Below are 19,543 nucleotides of genomic sequence, written 5' to 3'. Positions count from 1 at the left end.
TACCTCTCATATCACTCCACCATCCCTCTCTCCCATCACCTCTCTCTCTCTCTCTCACATTCTCTCTCTCATTCTCCAAGCAAGAAACCGTCCAAGCAAGAGAGCCTCCCATGGAGAGAAGCTAGTGTGGCCCACTTCCTACCACCCAATCCCACCTTCCTTAATCAATCTCAACCGTTGAATCATGTCCCATTGGAGCTAAGATGAGGAGTCTAAGATCCAACGGTGGGTGTTCTTCTGAGGTTTGATTTGTGTGATTTTTATGATTTGAGGGCCCACATATGGTGGGACCCATCTTGATGTATGCATTGTTCTCGAGGGACCTATAGTGGTGGGGTCCCTCCGCTACTCACGTCTCTCTCACTCTCTCGCTCTCTCTCTCTCTCTCTCTCTCTCTCTTCCCCTTTTGTGGCCCACTTTGATGCTTGATCCACACCATACATGTCATGGGACCCACCTGTGTGTGGATTTCATCCACACCTTCCGTTAATCCCATAGGACCCACATGAGGTATGTTTTATCCAAACCGTCCATCAGGGGGCCACATGTGCTTGGGGCCACCTCAACGTATGTGGCTGATGAGCCACCTGTACGTGAACCCACCTGGATGAATGTATTACATCCAACCGTCCTACCTTAGGAAGTTCAACAGCCTCTACTGCTAGACTGTAAAGGGAAAACAAACATCAACTTTAATTCAAAAGCTGGCGGTCACCCTCACATGGACCCTACCTTAATGTATGTGTCCGATCCAAACCATCCACCCTTTTTCCCAGCTCATTTTAGGCGTTGAGCCAAAATATGAATCAAATCCCAACCTCTAGTGGGCCACACCATCAAAGAGATCATTTTATTAATGATAAATCTGTTAGGACCCACTGTAATGTTTCTATATGTCAAAAACATGCTAAATATTGGACTCTTTAGATGCATCCCGGGCCATAGAACCCATCAGGTAGACCGGATCGTCATGATGTGGGGCCCACCTATTATATTCTTTAAAAAAAATCTAGCTGACGCTGCAGCGAGCAGCGTCCTAGCACTGGTAAAATGAGCAGGGAGAGTGTGCCCCACCTCAGGCCCCACCATGACGCATGTGGAGCATCCACACCATGCAATTGATGGGTCCCCTTTAGGCATGGGAATACCCCAAAATTCTGTTGTTCATGGTGCTCAAGTGGACCACACCACTAGCAGCAGTGGATTGAACGTTTACCTTTGAAACTCTTTTTGAGTCAGAAGAGTTTTAGATCTAAATGATTTTTTTTTCATCTTAACCTAGGTCTTTGTGACCTTATTAACAGATTGGATGGAGAATAAACATTATGGGGGGACACACGTGTGGCCCCGCCATGGTTGTGTTGCATCCTCACCATCCAACCTCTAGACGGCGGGAGGCTGGGTCCACTAGAGTACCTCACACCTGCTATATACATAATAATATTATATATATATGTTATGTATATATATTATAATCTTATATTATATTATAATATTATAATATGATATAATATTATATTAAGTATATAATATATATACATATCAGTGGTATACTACACGTGTGGGCCCCATGTGGGACCCATCTTTTTGGGACACAGATTGTTGGTGTACGTGTACAACAGTTATATAGCTGCTGTATTAACATTGCCCAGCAATGTGGGACCCACCTTACATCCTAGTCGTCCATCCATTGGCAAGCTCGTTTTAAGGCTTGAGCCTAACTGAGGCATGTTCAAATCTCTGGTGGGCCACCATGTAGACACCACCATGATGTATTATTTCATCCACACCATCCAGATTATGTTGGACGGTGCTGGACAATGTTTGGACGTGTTGTCCAATGTTTGGACATGCTATCCAATGTTTGGATGGTGCGTATTTACTTAGGCAATGTTTGGACTGTGCTAATCATCATTAGTGGGCCATGTGCCCCATGGAATAATTGTGTACATGGTACACATGTTACACCTACAACTGTTGAAATGATTTTGATGTGGTCCAAGCCCACTTGAGGCCCATTGGTGCAGCCCATAATGATGTATTTTGGCCCATGTACGGGGCCCACCTGTTTGTATTGTTAGGCCAGTGTAGCGTGGCCCATTTGATGCATGTGAGGCCCAAGCAGTACGGCCCACTTGTTATATATATCAGGCCGACATATGAGGCCCATGGTGATGCATTTACGGCCCATTTGATGAGGCCCATGGGACGAGGCCATTGTGATATATCCAAGGCCCATGGGTGAGTCCCGTTATGATACATTCAAGGCCCACGAGTGAGGCCCAATGTGATGTATGTGTGGCCATAACGTTGTGTATGGATACCTTATGTAGGCCACTCCTTGGGAGCAATGTTAGTTAGATGTCCACATTGATGGGCAATGATGGTTAGATGTCCTCATTGTGACCTTCTCGTGGGCCTTATTAGGCTCATTCTCATCATTCTCTTAGTGAGTTAACCCAAATAGATGGATGGTTTCGCGCTATCAGATTTGATATAACCATGGCTGAGGGCCGATCTTTATATTATGGTTGATCGGTTGTTCACCTATGGACCCCGCCTTATTTATATAATGATTATTGGTGTCGATTATCAATTATGATTATCAAGGCTGATTGTCGAGGCCGATTCTGATTGTCGAGGCTGATTCCGATTGTTGATACCGACTCCGATTGTCGAGACCGATTGTTGAGGCCAATTCCATTTCAATTGTTGAGGCCGATTCTGATTTGTCGAGGCCGATTGTATAGGCCGATTTCAATTTGTCGAGACTGATTTCGATTATCGAGGCCGAGTATCGAGGCCGATTTCGATTTGTCGAGGCCGATTGTATAGGTTAATTTCGATTTGTCAAGGCCAATTGTATAGGCCGATTCTGATTGTCGAGGCTAAGTATCGAGGCCGATTCTGATTTGTCGAGGCTGATTGTATAGGCCGATTTTGATTGTCGAGTCCAAGTATCGAGGTCGATTGTATAGGCCGATTCTGATTGTCGAGGCTGAGTATTGAGGCCAATTCCGATTTGTCGAGGTTGATTGTATAGGTCGATTCTAATTGTCGAGGCCAATTCCAAGTGTTGATTTCGATTGTTGAGGCCGATTTCGATTGTCAAGGCCGATTTCGATTGCCAAGGCCGATTGTCGAGACCTATATGATGTATATGTGACTCGTAGTTGAGGCCCATTGTGATGTATTCATGGCCCATGGGCAAGGCCCATTATGATGTATTCATGGCCTATGAGCAAGGCCCATTGTGATATGTATTAAGCCCATGATGCATGATCCATTTGATGTATTCGAGACCCATATGTAGGGCCCACATGTCATGTATTTGAGACCCATGAGCAGGGCCCACCTGTTGTGTAAATGTGGCCCTTGAATAAGGCCCATTGTGTTGTATATTAGGCCTTTGTGTGAGGCCGTGGGCCCATTATATGATTTGCTCTATGTGGGCCATTCCTTGGGGGCAATGTTGGTTAAATGTCCACATTGTCGAGGCCGATTGTTGATGCCGATTATTGATACCGATTATGAGTATGTGACAGCATAGCATCATGATACATGCCCATACGCATCATCTGCATGTTTATTATGAGATGTGATTAACCCTTGCATATGTCATAGACAGATGGTTTATGAGACTCCCTGATTGGTGGAGTTATCCCACATGAGCGCACGGTATGCACAGGATTAATGCATGATTGGGTTACATGACTCATACATCTTACATTGTGTGATTGTGATTACTGTATGCCTTAGCGATATCAGGGCTGTGACCTCCACAAGCATGTCGTCGATGGCCAGATGTGATACCAAAAATATTTAGTTTGAGCATTTGGGCACTTTAGATATCCGTGGGTAAAAGTCCCTAAACCTCCAAAGCTAGAAAACGCCCCAACATCGAGACTGAGTGGATACATGAGCGCCCGAGTGCCGAATACCAAGAGGCCACGTCTCCCACTGTGTCATGGTCGGTTGAGAGGGGGTGTGGCCTTACCCGCCCAAGCGTAGGGGGCATAGCTAGGCTAAGTTTGACCAGCTCATGAATGGGTCCGCAATCGACATGCCGGGTAGATATGAACTGACTACTAGTCAGGTGGATAGTGAGGTCTCTTCCACTTGCATGGTCGCGTGTCAGTGGACGGCGATTTGCATGTAGAGTGTACTAGACTCCAGTGTAATCTCAAAGATGAATTGTACTGATATGTGGACTTATTGATCAGGAGTTGCATACTCATTCATTCATTATCTACTCGGGCTGGTGGTGCGCAACTATTTGTTACGTGTACCTTCACAATGGCTAGGATTTCGGTTGGGGCGTGCGACTAACCTGAGATCAGGAGTTTACCACATTGAGTCTAACTATCAAAATTTAGGTATAGGACTAGTTTGGATGGAAGTCCCTTGTGATGGACCCCATAGCCTGTGATACTACATACTATCATCCTGACTTCACACTTCAGCATGGTCATTCCATTCGCACCGCATATTGCATTACATCTGCGGCATATAACATTTTGGGTTACTGTGTTTCTGCATTTATATGGTCTAGATACGGCTAACGGTATTCGTGAACTCATTAGGAATTGTATCTTACATTGCATCCTCGGCATCTGATATTTGGCTCTTTATGACTCCTCATTTACATAGTTAATCTGCGTTGCGTACTCTGATATTGTTTAACTCATGGACTTATCAGTATTTTCACTTTACTTTGATATTGTATGATTCATGATCTTACCAGTATTTTCTATATTGTATGATTATGGCATTATGTTAAATACTTGGCACTTACCTTGTGCACACACTTACACCATCCTCTAAGCTTTCTACAAACTTATGCACAATAGATGCTTGCAGGTGATGTTAAGTTGCAGCAGCGTAGAGCTTGGAGCATGTAGCTGACTTCTGGAGCTTTGATTTTGACATATGTATTTCTCTTTCAGCATTGTATTCAAATGTTTATATTAGTGGATATGTGATGATGATGTTGCTTTTGTGATTTGGGTAAACTTGTGGTTATGCTTCTTATGAGACAAATTGATGTTAAAAATCCTCCTTATACGATCCCAGGATCGGAACCTAGCATATGGGCATTGGGAGCTGAGAATGGGGTACTACAGAGGCTATCGGCACCGGATTCGGTGATCGAGATTCCTATGAATCCGATTTCTAGGTATGGGGTGTGACATGCGGTACCGAAATTATGTCACCCTGTCACTATTGCACGCGTGGGCGGACACTTATGTGGGCGGGGCATAAGGGCTTGGGCGAGCTACCAGTGGTTGGCAGGCTACTGTGCTGGCAAGCTACTATACAACAGTTGCATACTCAGCATTTGACTCATTCATTCATTCATCCACTATCCACTCGAGCTGGTGGTGCGCAACTAAATCATTATGTGTATCTTCGCGATAGCCAGGATTTCGGTTGGGGCGCACGACCAACCTGAGCTCAGGAGTTTACCACATTAAGTCTGGCTATCCAAATTTATGTATGGGACTGGTTTGGATAGAAGTTCCTTATGATGAACCCCACAGCTTGCGATACCACGTACTATCATCCTGACACACACTCCAACTTCGTCATTCCCTTGCATTGCATGTTGCATTACACCCTCGGTATATGACATTTAAGTTATTATGATTCAGCATTACATGACCTAGATATGTTATTAGCCTATTATGTTTTTGCATCACATAGCCCGAATAAGGCTGATGGTATTTATGGACTTGCCAGTATGTTTTCGTATTACTCTGATATTACATTCTTGCATTGCTGCCTTACGAACACACTTATACCACCCTCAAAGCTTTCTATAAGCTTATGCATGATAGATGTGTGCAGGTGACGTTAGGATGCAGTCAAGCTAAGGCAGGAGCGTGTGGCAGAGCTTCTGGAGTTTTTATACTTATCTTGTATTTCCCCTTCCACATTATACTCAAATGTTTGATTATAGTGGATATGTGGTGATGTTATTATGTTTATGGTTATGTTTATGGTTATGTTTCGTATTACAAAAAATTTATGTTGAAAATCCTCCTTATATAATCCCAGGATCAGAATCTGGCATATGGGTGTCGGGAGCTGAGAATGGGGTGCTACAGAGGCTATCGGCGCCGGATTCCGTGATCAGAAATTTTGTGAGCCTGGTTTTTGAGTTTGGGGCGTAACAATAATTATACTCTGAGTGTAAAAATCCTGTACATTCTCCGGATCATCCTTTGGTGTGCATATGGTGTGCACAACCCGACTAGCTGAGGGGGATGAGGAATCGGACTATAGACGATGAATGGTATATTTAGTCCAATGTTCCATGGAAGAAAAATGACTAAAGAATAGCAATGAATAACAAAGAAATTAATGGGTTTGACTAGATTAAATTTTTGAGCAAACCCACCAAAATGAAAGATCTAGATTCAAGAAAAATGTAAGATTCTCAAATAAATCACAACTAAGAATTTAAATCTAGAAGGAAATAAGAAATAAACCACTTACAAGGAGGCTAAGATGATGGGTTGGCCGAAGGAAGCATAAGCGAGCCGAGGAAAATGAAGTGGAAATGATGCATTTGGGGGTTTTCTCCCTTTTTGCTCAAATCGCACCCGATTCAGTTAGCCCGAGTATGGTGCTCGGCTACCCAAATGGTCAGTCAACTATGGGCTGGCCGAAAAAATGCCAAAAATTTTATTTATTATTTTCTTTTATATTTTTTTAATGAAAAATACAAAATAAAAGGCAATAAATAAATAAATTACAATTAAAGGATGGTTAATCAGTAAAATAACATAATCCAATATCATTTTTCAAATTGAAAAATATAACACTGTAATTGTTTTGTCAGAATGCTTGCAAGCTATTTTTCAGTATTGACGTATTCAAGCATGACGGTCTTGCTTTCAACTAATTCTCAAATATAATGATATCGAATGTCAATGTGTTTTGTTCAAGAATGTTGAATAGAATTTTTGGATATGTTTATGGCACTGGTATTGTCGCAGTATAAATTCATGGTATCTCATTCACATCAATTGCGTGCAAGCATTTCCTACCATAATATACTCTGCTTTTGCATTGGATAATGATATTGAGTTTTATTTCTTACTCATCCAAGATATAAGGCAATTTCCAATGTAAAAGCATCCACCACTTATGGATTTTCTATCATTAACATTACCTACCTAATCAGCATCAATATATCCAGCAATCTGTAATAATGTATCAATCTGTAATGATGTATCATGAGGATACCATAAGCCTAAATTAATCGTGCTAGCAACATATCTTATTATTATTTTAACTGCAGGCAAATGAGATTCTTTAAGGTTAGATTGATATATACCACATGTCTACGCTGAACGAAAAATTAGGTCTACTGGTAGTTAAATATAATAGACTACCAATCATGGTATGGTAAAGATGCGGGTCAACACTTTTACTTGAATCATCTTTAAACAGTTCGAGTGTTGTAGCCATGGGTGTTTCAAAGTTTTTATCATTCTCAGAGCCAAATTTCTTTATAATATTAATCGCATATTTGGTTTGAGATATAAATATCCCATCTTTAAGTTGTTTCACTTAGAGACTAAGGAAATAATTTAGTTCACCAGTCATACTCATTTTAAATTCTGATTTCATTAAATCTGCAAACTTAGAGGAAATGTTAGTATTTGTTGATCCATAAATAATATCATCTATGTATATTTGAACAATCAATATATCTTCATTATATTTTTTGATAAACAGGGTTTTATCAATACTTTCCATTTTAAAGTTTTGACTAAGAAGAAATTTAGTTTTTCATACCATACTATGAGAGCTTGTTTTAAGCCATACAGAGCCTTTTTAAGATGGTATACATTATTAGGAAGTTTAGTATCTTTAAAACCTTTAGGTTGTTCAACATAAACTTCCTCATTTAAGTCATCGTTCATGAAGGCACTTTTGACATCAATTTGATATATTTTAAAATTTTTATAGCATGCAATGGAAATAAATAACATGATGGATTCAAGTCAAGCAACTGAAGAAAAGGTCTCATCATAGTCAATTCCTTCAATCTGAGTGTACCCTTGTACAACCAATCATGCTTTACTTCTTATAATGTTACCTAATTCATCATATTTATTTTTTACGATCCATTTAGTTCCCATCACATGTTTGTCAGAAGGTCTAGGAACTAAATACCAAACATCGTTTCCAACAAACTGATTTAATTCATCTTGCATAGCCAAAATTTGATTTTCTTCAGCAAGGGCTTCATTTACATTAGTCAGTTCTATCTAGGAAGTGAAGCACACATGATTACATATGTTTTCCAATTGTCTTTTGGTTTAAACACCAGTGTGAGAGTTACTGAGTATTTGATTAGTCGGATAATCCTTGACTAATTTATTCTCAGATGAATCTGATTTTGATGATGGTTCAAATTGATTGAAAATAGTAATTTCATCACATTGATCATGATTGGGTGTGATAGTTTAATCATCGATAACAACATTTATAGATTCTTGTATTACCCCAGTCCTTTTATTCAAGCCCCGATATGCTCTACTATTTAGAGCATACCCCAAAAATATACCCTCATCACTTTTTGCTTTAAATTTTTCCAAATGTTCCCGATCTCGTAAAATGAAGCATTTGCTTCCGAAAGTACGAAAATATTTCAAAAAATGTTTTTTATTAAACCAAAGTTCATAAGTTGTTTTATTTTTACCTGCTCTTATATAAACTCGATTAATAATATAATAAGCGGTATTAACAGCTTCAGCCCATAGATTTTTAGATAATTTTTTATTTTTAACTATAACACTCCCCATTTCTTGTAGAACTTTGTTTTTTCTCTCGGCAACATCATTTTGCTGAGGGGTTTTAGGAGCAGAAAATTCATGTAATATTTCATGGTCATTACAGAACTTCTCAAAATTGTTATTTTTAAATTCAGTGCCATGGTCACTTCTTATTCTGATCATGGATAGTTCTTTTTCAGTCTAGATGCGTGTAAATAAATTTTTGACTTCGTCAAAAGCATCTGAACTTTCCCTTAAGAAGGTTATCCATGAATATCTAGTGTAGTCATTAACTACAACTAAAAAGTATTTCTTACCGCCTCTACTCTCCGTTCGGGTTGGTCTAACTAAGTCCATATGGAGTAGTTCAAGAGGTCTTGTAGTGGCTGAGGAGTTCACCTTTTTGTGACTACTCCTGATTTGTTTGCCTATTTGATAGGCACCACATACTTTCTTCTCTAACTTTTTCAGTTTGGGTAAACCTCGAAGATGATCTTTCTTACTTAATTTATGTAGGTCTCTGTAGTTTACATGTCCAAGACATTGATGCCACGATTCAGTTTCATTTATTTGAACCATGTAATAAGAGTGATTTATAGAACAAGAATCATCAATGATATAACAATTTTCAAAGGTTCTACAATTATTTAATATTATATGTCTTTGATTGTTAATTATCTCACATCTGTGATCTGAAAATTTAACACTATGATTATTATCACAAATTTGAGATATGTTTAGAAAATTATGTTTTAAACCTTCAACATATAAGACATCTTTAAAGATAAATAAGTTTGGAAGTTTTACATTACCTATTCCAATGATCTTGTGGTTGTTACCATCTCCGAATGTCACTGAGCCACCATTGATTTAATTGATGTCTGATAGAATCACCTTATCATCTATCATATGTCTAGAACATCTACTATCCAGGAACCATCTTGAATGGATAACAAGACACTTATCTTTTAAAACCCATTTCAATATGGTTTTGGGTTTAAGAAGATCTTTTACTATTCACTGTGTTTGGGAGTAAGAGTTTTTCTTTTTTCTCCTTACTCTGTTATTTCTAGAGTTCGATTTCGAGAGCTCTTTAAGTAAGTCCGCTATCTTATCTGCTAGGAGAGGATTATTGATTCTCTGTACATATTTATGATAGTTGGCCTTAGTTTTTGGATTAGAAGTTTTTTGAAAAAAGTTTTTCACTCTTCTTTACTTCCTTTACAGTTTCTATTTTTAACTTTGAAGATTCACCTTTTACAAAGATAGTAGCAGAATTTTTATATTTTTCTATGTGACTTTTAATATATCTCAAGCCAGATTTGTTGCTACTTCATCGAGATGCAATTAATAATTTTTCAAGTCTCTGGTCACCTTGGGTGTATATCTAAGTCTCTTTTGAAGTCTTAAGAAAAGCAACTTCTATTTTTAAATTCTCATTTTTAGTTTTAAGATTTTGAATTTCAGAAATTTTCAAACTTAAATCTAGTTTGGTTTTCTCAAAAAAATCAGAAAAAATGAGATTTCAATTTCTAATTTTAGATTAGCAAAGTTTTCTTTTTGAATTTTCAGTCTAGCCGCAATCTTACAAATTTCTTTGTATAAGGCATCATAAGCAATTTGAAGATCTTCATTTTTAGAATCACTTCCAGGGGTTTCATAGTCAGAAGTTTCACCTTCATCTGAAGAAGTGATTATAGCTAGGTCATGAAGGCCTTTTGATCATTCTCAATTTCTTGGTCTGATTCGTCAATTTTTGAATTGGATTCAAATTCTGATGATTCATCACAAGTGGTAATCAAGCTTCTTCTTATAGATTTATCCTTCTTAGGACATTTTGAAGCTACATGCCCATATTCAGAACAGTTGAAGGATTGGATGTCTTTAGATTTTGATTTCCAAAAATTTGGATTTCCTTTTCTTTTATCAATCGATTCTTGAAAATCCTATAAAACTTTTTAGCCAACATTGTCATATCATCCTCATTTTCCTCATTATCAGGATTTACATTATTATATTTGGATTAAATTTTGAGGATTTAAGGGCTATGAACTTGTTTTTAGGAGCTTTGAAATTCAGCTCATAGGTTTGTAGAGATCCAACTAATTCCTCAACTTTCATAACATCAGTATCTCTCAATTTCTGTATAGCAGTGACTTTGGAATTAAATCTATCAGAAACAAAATCACAGAATTTTAGCGCAAGTCTTGCTTTCAAGGACTTTTTTCTCCAAGACCCCACATTGAATTAACAATGTTATTTAGTTTCGTATAGAAGTCCATGAATGACTCACTTTTTTCCATACGAATTTTCTCAAAATTATTTGTGAGGATTTGTATTTTAGACTTTTTGACAATGTTAGTCCCTTCATGTATCATTTCGAGAATATCTCATGCATGTTTTGTTGTATAACAAGAGATGATTATTTTAAATTCATCTAGTGATAGAGCATAAGTGATTGCATTAAAGGCTTTTGCATTAGTGCTGCTTTCACTTTTCTGAACGGTAGTCCAAAAAGTATAAGCGGTTTCTTTCATAGACGTGGTTCCATCCTTAGCCAATACTTCCATTGTTAGAGGGGTCCATTTAATTAAAGTGGCTTGCCACACACTTTCACCAATCGATTTTACAAAAATCCTCATTCTGGCTTTCCAATAAGTATAATTTGAGTCATCGAAAGGAGGTGACCTGGTAATGGAAAAACTATCGAAATTTGATATTCTAATAGCTCTAGATCTTACTTTAGGAGGTTAATTCCAAAAAGAACAACTTGGCTTTGAAACCACTTGAAAGGACGAGCTATAGATGTCCTAGAGGGGGTGGGAGTGAATAGGAAAATACAAAATATTTCGATACAATATGAAATAATAAAACAATTATACTCAATTGCTTAGAGTATTGAATTCTTGATATCAAATAGTTCGTAGGACAACCTTCACCTAAAAGATTTAGGTAGGACAACCTTATTTCATGATGTCTTTGAAATCAAAATATCAAACTTAGCAAGAGCTAATCAGTAATATGAAAAGCATATAAAGAATTAAAATAATCACCACAATGCACAAAAAGTTATAGTGGTTCGGTGCTTAAACCCACACCTACTCCACTCCCAAAATTACTACCCTAGCAATTTTGGCTTTCACTATTTCAAGATTTTCACAGGGTCACCTTAACAACCTTATACAATTCTTGTCATTTTCACGGGCTATCACAATAAAACCCACTTTGTGATTTTCACAGGATCACCACAAAACAACTCTCTAAGATTTTCGAGCTATCTCAGAAAATTTCAAAATGAAATTAATGTAAATACAGTACTTCTCTTCAAATGTTGAGTCGAAGACGTTACTGTAGCTTGATTGTTGCAGCGATCTTATTTCTTAAGGTATTGATGAAACCGTGTATGAGTTCAGCCCAAAAAGAATATAGGTATCTAATGCATTTTTAATATATAAACAAAACCTTAATTACTGCAAATTCTTTTCTCTTAATCTCAAGTAGAGTTTAGATAACTATCTTAAAAAATAATTAAATCTAACTTAAGAAAGAGAATAAAATAAGCTAATAGAAAATTAGAATTACTGCACAAATGGCTTAAGGAGGGCCTGGCTTTTTCTCTTTCTTTGAAGAGGTTTCTCATACATTTTCATTGTAGAAATGAATGAGAGAATGTCTCTATTTATAACTAAAGGATTTGGAAATTCAACTGACCCGAGTGTCAGTTCGGCTAGCCAGATTCCAACGATTGCATTCCAATGATACTCGGATTTCATGGGATAAGATCTTTCAAAAAGTCGGCTGGCCGAATCTCCCTATGATTCGAAATCTTTACGCGTTGGAAACTTGACCGAACATAGTAGAGCTAGTCGAGCGATCATATTCGGCTAGCCAAACTTGACGCAGAAAATCTTTGTCAATTTGTAAAATTACCCTAATTATATTGGGTTAGCTAAAGGTAGTTAAGCTGGCCGAACCAAATGTCGAGCTAGCCTAACTAGAGCGTATTTTACTTGAAATTGTGTTCATTATAATGTTATGTGAAATACACATATTCTAGGGTCAATGTAAGGTTATACCACATGATGGTTGAGTCATACGAAGTGTTCCGATCTTTGAATCATGTCATTTTATACCTTGAGATGTTGAGTCTTCCCTAAGACGTTTGATCGAGTCGATAACAGCTCTTCATGAGTTTCGAAGAATATCTTCATGAGAGCTTGTGTTTCTTTCAGGACTATGAAATTTGACAATCCTAATTGTGCTTAAGTATAAGTACTTACATTGTATAACATTTAATAGAATCTTGAATACCACTATTACCATTGAATTAGTCTATTCATAACCATTAGTGCGTTATGATTTCCAAAGACCATGTTCGAGCTGTCGGCATATGCTGGAGTGACGAGCCTCCCTATAATGACCATCGAGTACTAATAGAGGTGATAAAGCCAAGTGTCATCGACCAAACATCTCTATGTCCAATCTCATGGACTTGGCCGTTTTGGCTCTACTTGTACACTATGAGGGTGAATAGAGTGTAGAGAATTTTGGAGAAAATCCGAGTTGTGTAGAGATCTAAAACGCTGTAGAGTTCTCTAATGGCTTCTTGTAGTTAATAGTATAGAATAATAATCTAGAAATTTTCTAGAGTATTTCTAGCCATTGGATGATGACTATAGGGCATCATACTAGCTATTCATGTAAAGTAACTAGAAAGTTCTTGTGCGTATATGAGGGATAGACTCCTCATTTGACAGGTAACTGAAAAATTATAGGCACTAGAGTTCTAATGTGTGCACTCCTCTTCCAAGTAGCTTGGCTAGTGGTTCGCTGACTCATCCAGGAAGGGGTTGTGAGTCAAGTGCCCCATGGTCTACACTTGGGAAAGCACCTAGGCCATGACATTAGGCTCTACTTAATCAGCCAAGCTGGGTGCACCAGATAGGGCTCAAGCCTCCATTTCCTACAATGGAATGGAAATGGGTGCTGCGATCCTGGCCTGTAGGTAGCTAGGGATGTGTTCAAGCCAAGATCCTAGTCTCATGGAATCAACATGGACAAGCCCAGGCCTTGCCCGTTTGCCACCCTACTCATGAGAAGCATATCCACGAAAGTGTGAAAACCTCATGACAAAAAAAATTAAAAAATTAAAAAATAAAAGAAAATGCTTAAAGATTAAATCATGCACAGCTGGAGCAAGAACTGTCATGTGTCCATTGAAAGATGTTAGCACAAATGGTCATGGCTACTCATGCCGCTTGCTATCTATGGAGAACAAAATTCCTCAAACCCACAAAATTGCACTTCTTGGTGATGTTTCAGTTTTCTAGGATTTTAGAAGCTATTGTTGTTAATTAATAATAATCTTTTTTATTTATTTAAGAATGGAGGTTAACAAATAATAATCCAAACAACCACTTTGGAATGAAAAAACATCATCACATTTATGAGGCCACTTAAATGATCCAGACATTCAAAACTAAGGTTGGTGAGCTGGCAAACTGAACTCTTGGTTAATCTGACAAGACTTCCTAGATAGTAACATTGCAGATTTGTATATTATGAGCATCAGTGTGCAGAATGCAATCTATTTTTGCTTTTGCCTACGCTTGTCCAAATCTCCCATGCTCATGCAACATACCAGATTTTCAAGTGGGTAATGGAGCAACCAAATTACCAATGATTCAAAAAGTAAAATACGGAAATGGGGAATGAAGCAATCAAATTACCAATTATACAAAAACTAAAACATAGAAATGAGTTGTGAAATACTTGATTTGTCAGGATCAGCTACCACTTTCTTGATAGTTTTAAGTTCTCCAGAGTCATTGTACATCCAAAAACATTGATTATGGAATACTAATAAACTTTATACTTCATTCGCAAGAGAAAACAACAGTGATTGCACCCCATTAACTGTAGTGCAACCTATGCTTCTACTCACAGGGCTGGATAATATCATAAGAGAATGCTTTAGAAAAATGACCTTCCCCATTTACTTTTATCTGTCATGACAATCATGCAAGTGAACAGAAACAGTCACAATTACCAAGCTCTCTAGAGAGAGGACTACAAACACATTTGTTAGCAAAATGAATCTGAAGGTGAACCAGCTCATGGAAGTGTATGCATCCTATTAAAAAATTAAATGGTATCGTGCTTTCACTGGCTTACATAAAATAAAATTAAATTAAAAATTAAAAAAACACTGCCAAGCAAGACCCAGAACAGGACCACAAAATTTGGTGCTAAAACTAAGTAAGAGATGAAATATATGGTACCAAAGTGAGAGATGAAATATACTGTACCCCCATGACGCACCCTTTTAGCATAAACAAGACAAGAAAATTTCAAGTACAAAAAAGCTTTGTCATGGTATAAGGTTTCCTTCTCTTCTGTCTTTTCTTTTGTTTTTAACCATTACTGTTCAATGTGCACCTCCTCCTGAAGATTCATTGTTCACAACGGATAACTCAGTAACAGAGTCAGGTTTTGATGCGTTGTCAGTCTTAAGCAACTTGCCATCTTTTGGAACTAAGCAAGGGATTCCATCAACTATCTGCAAAATAAAAGAGCGCACACAAACACAGGACATCAAATACCACCACTTCTTCTTTTTTTTTTAAAGAATTTAAAGACACTAAATATCACGATATCTAGGAATAATAAAACATTGCAGAATGTGACTGTACAAAGAACAGATTCCCTTAGCACTGTCGTTTTGAAAACTAATTCGAGAAGGCAGAAAAGAGATGTTGTCAGGATCAAGCAAATACATAATTAAATTTTCATGAACACATCAAGAATAATCAGTATGATCAGCTCAGGCTTCAGTTAAAAGGGTTTATGAAGTAGGTTGGACGCTTTGGAGCTAATTTGACTCACTTTGATTTGTTTATGGTTTTGTCAGATAATTCCATTTGCTGTACAATGTAATATCAAAGCAGATAACCAGAAATTGTCTATAAAATTGCCAACAATGCTTAGATACATTATATGGTGTCAATCTTATGCTCTTATTTATCTTACTAGACAATTTCTACAACAGTTATGACATAGAGATGATATACAATGTACTAGAAATTTCAGCTAAGACAAATATATTGTGGCTACATCCGACATATATATGTGTTGGAAGCTTTTTTAGCCCAATATTTCTTAAAATGGTAATGAATTTTATTGAGAAAGAAAGAAAACCCTACAATTAACATTATAAGACCCCCATAACTTTCCAAAACAATAAAGGCAAGGAATTGATAAAAATGCAATGGAGTTTGATATGAGTTTCTTGCAGAGAGTAGTCTTTGTTCACACCTAATATAGCTGACTTGCGCATTGATATTTCACTAGCATAGTTTAAAAACCTGAAAACTTGACTCGACCCGATGTTCATTCGGGACAGGTCGACTGAAAGACTCGACCCAAGTTGACTCAGTAGTTAATAACAATAAAATTATAACAATGAATAATGGGAAATACTTTAAAAAAAAAGGGTTTTGCTAATGTCCCCACCTTCATGGGGACGTTAGCAACATCCCAAAACTTGGAAATGGCACAAGGGTGACCTAAACCATTCCTTCATTCATACGATTAGAAGCAAGCCATGGTGCAAGAATCACGCCGATCAGATGATCCTAACCCTTAAGGCCCTTTTTTTTTTTAGCCATAAATCACAGGGTTAGAATCATCAAATCAAAGTGTTTCTTTAGAATCATAAGAAATAAAAAGTAGGATCTATCTAGTATATGTTTCACGATGATGATTGGACCTATTTTGTTTCTCTAGCCAATCTTGGGTATCCGTTTTCATGTTGTTGATTGGAAGCTTAGGATCACCTGATTGGCATGATTTTTGCACAATGGCTTACCCCTAGTTGCATGAATGAATGTACGGTTCGGATCAGCAATGGGTCACCCTGTGTGTCATTTAAAAAGAATGTGCAAGTCAAAGTGAGTCGCATAGAGTTGACTCAATGAGTCTTCTCAAGTCAAGGCCGAGTCAGTCTAAGAATCAAGTTTACTCGCGACTCAGCTTGAAATATCACCAAGTCAAGCTGACTCTGCTGAGTTTCAAGTCCATTCAAAGAGTTTTAGAACCATTGTCACTGGGCTCATAGGGTCCTACATATGGAGATGGGTATAAATCATCACCCACAGACCAAGGAAAAGATGAACCTGGAATGTGGATCCAAGATGCCTACAATGATGGCACCCCCAACCAGTGTTTGAAGTATCGGTATCGCTACAAGTTTCGTTGGTCGGGATACGGAAACAGTATCGATATCGCCAATAATATCGCTGATAACCAGAAATGCGAGAAAACATGGGGAAAACGGTAGAATTTTCAATGAAACTTCAAGAGATGCTAAAATACACATATTTGCATATTTAGGAATATAAATTTTGCAAAAAGAATGTATACACAATAAGTTTCCATTTAATGAGGGTTTAAAAGCACGTGTCTTTGTAAAGAACAGTCTAACCATCCAATCATTCCATCCCTGATATTTTGCAAAGAAATCATCAACAACAAGAAAGGAAACAAAAGATTATGGTCTTGATATCACGCGTGTTGTGATAACGATAATATGAAGATATCATCAATATTAGCAGCAGCAAATTGAAAACTGCATACAACAATGCGCTCATAAAAAAATTTTGAAATATATAAATTTTTTTAATAGACAAACTTTCTGTGATATCTCTAAATTAGAGATATTATTGAAATATCGACAATACACTTGTGATACAAGCATCACCTAGAATTTACACGGTCGAAAATATTGGCAATACAATGGCGATATCGATACATTAGCAATACAAGCGACGCATGGGATTTACACAATTGAAAATATTGGCAATATTGATTCGTTGGCAGTACTTAGCAGTACATTGTTGATGCTTGGAATTTCTAATACTACCAGTGTTATCAATATTACTACTGATGTTATCGGTATTGCCAAGCTAGAGATAACGATAATATCGGAGATTATTCAAACAATGCCCCCAACATAGGTAAGCCCAACGAAAACAATCACAAAGGATCAATCATCAATGTCCTCGTTTCTTCCAAAAAACCACAGAACTACAGAAGAATATTCCCACCATTCTAATTTCACCACTGAATGTTGACCGTTGCAATCGTTCAAAAAAAAAAGGGAAAAGAAAAGAAAAAAGACAGAGGGTGTTTTGATTTCATCAACCATCCATTTGTAAGCCACTGATGGAAGGATTACGATATCCCAATCTTGAAGGCTTTTTGGGGCATCGTCCATCTCCAGTGGAGCCCATCTGATAAACTGTCTTGATAAAAGAATTAGGACCCACAAGCAGAATCAGTCGCCTCGGCAAGCGACTATGTTTGCCGATTTTATTACCCAATAAGTCATCTCATCTGCATCGTGCAAGCAACGGAAAATGCAATTACACACGCAGCTGTCGAACACGCAATTGCGAAAAAAGATTCATAGATTTCCAACGGCATATATTGAAAATATAACTGCCGAAGAAGGGAAGTGAACTTACAGGATAAGAAACGCCGAGGGCGTCGCTGATCAGAGAATTGGATTCTGGACACAGCCTATGGAAAAAAGAAGAAGCAGAAAATGAGCCGTGGATTTCCTCTTTCTGAATTAATATCTACACCCGACTGATTGATAGACACACCCTTTCTTTTACACTTGGGGTGGATACCATATTACAGAAGTGTTTAGTCGTAGTATGGTGTATGACCAAAAGTAGGAAGAAAGGGTGAATCTATCGAGAGTGGTTTCGTGATGTGGAAGAGAAGACCTCAACGGTTGCTTGGAGAGGGGGCAGACTAGAAGATCAGATAGGGCCTTGCTGACGCCGGCTTCCTTCAAAAGGGCTCTGCTCCCTCTCACCATTTTGTTGCTCGCTGCCTGTTTGAAGCTTGGCCTCTGCAAAATGTATATGTCTAGTTTGCGGAGCCGTGTGATTATGTCGAGCTGGAGCGTGTGGTTCGGTGATCCACATCGTTGATCTGACGGGTCCCACGATGGATAGGGGCAGAATATTTCCTCGATCAGAGTGTCCTGAACTCAGTGGCCTGTACAAATAAACGATCCAGATTAAGGGTCCGTTTTCGTCATACAGCTGTACGATGTTTGGCATAGGTGCCATTTGGTAAACTGAAAAATAAAGTTGAAAATTAATTTAACCACTGAAAACTTTGAGTCCTAAATTTTAGTGCTTCTTTTTTTATTTTTTTTTCAATTTTTTTCTTTTTTTTTTTTTTTTTTTTTTTTTCACACACACCCCACACGCTCACTCTAGTGGAATTTCACCACCTATGGGTGCTCGAACCCTTGACCGGGTGTTGAAACTCCCAAGAGTCTAAATTTTAGTACTTAAGTAGCGGTAAATCCTTTTGATAATTTGTCTGAAAAAGTTCTAATACCTGAAATTAAACACTTCTTTAAAAATAAATAAATAAATAAATAAAAAAATAAACCTGTAAGTGGATGTAAAAGGTTAATGCCTGGAAGTTAACAATTTATCAAATTTACCTCTATTGTCTCGATTTCTTTCTCGTTAGTACGTGACAAAATCTATTATTGTCATGTCATTATATTTGATATACCTATGGCCAATTTATATATATATATAAAACATGATTTATTTTTATTTTATTTTTTATTGATGGAACATGTACTATATCTTTCTTAATAGAATAATCAAACCCTTTTACTGGTGTCTTTAAATTGAATAACTAATAAAAGACAAAAACATTTC

At 37.5% G+C, this 19,543-nt stretch overlaps 1 protein-coding gene across 1 annotated transcript; it reads right to left on the bottom strand.

Moving 5' to 3' along the window:
• Nucleotides 1–15,030: 15,030 nt before the first annotated feature.
• On the bottom strand, nt 15,031–18,736 carry LOC131237149 (uncharacterized). Its single transcript, XM_058234820.1, has 3 exons — nt 18,581–18,736; nt 18,314–18,368; nt 15,031–15,348 (listed from the first exon to the last, which is right to left on the bottom strand). The coding sequence occupies exons 1-3, from the start codon at nt 18,673–18,675 to the stop codon at nt 15,217–15,219; spliced, it is 282 nt and encodes a 93-aa protein (XP_058090803.1). The 5' UTR covers nt 18,676–18,736; the 3' UTR covers nt 15,031–15,216.
• Between the last annotated feature and the right edge of the window lie 807 nt (nt 18,737–19,543).

Source organism: Magnolia sinica, chromosome 2 (genome assembly GCF_029962835.1).
Source record: "Magnolia sinica isolate HGM2019 chromosome 2, MsV1, whole genome shotgun sequence".
NCBI lineage: Eukaryota > Viridiplantae > Streptophyta > Magnoliopsida > Magnoliales > Magnoliaceae > Magnolia > Magnolia sinica.
This window is presented reverse-complemented; position numbering and strand designations above follow the sequence as displayed.

Coding starts and splice junctions, on each gene's coding strand:
- LOC131237149 (XM_058234820.1), bottom strand. CDS start 18,675: ATGGTGAGAGGGAGCAGAGCCCTTTTGAAGGAAGCCGGCGTCAGCAAG. Junction 18,369..18,580: donor CTCTCCAAGCAACCGTTGAG/GTCTTCTCTTCC, acceptor TTTTTTCCATAG/GCTGTGTCCAGAATCCAATT. Junction 15,349..18,313: donor CCCTCGGCGTTTCTTATCCT/GTAAGTTCACTT, acceptor TTTATTTTGCAG/ATAGTTGATGGAATCCCTTG.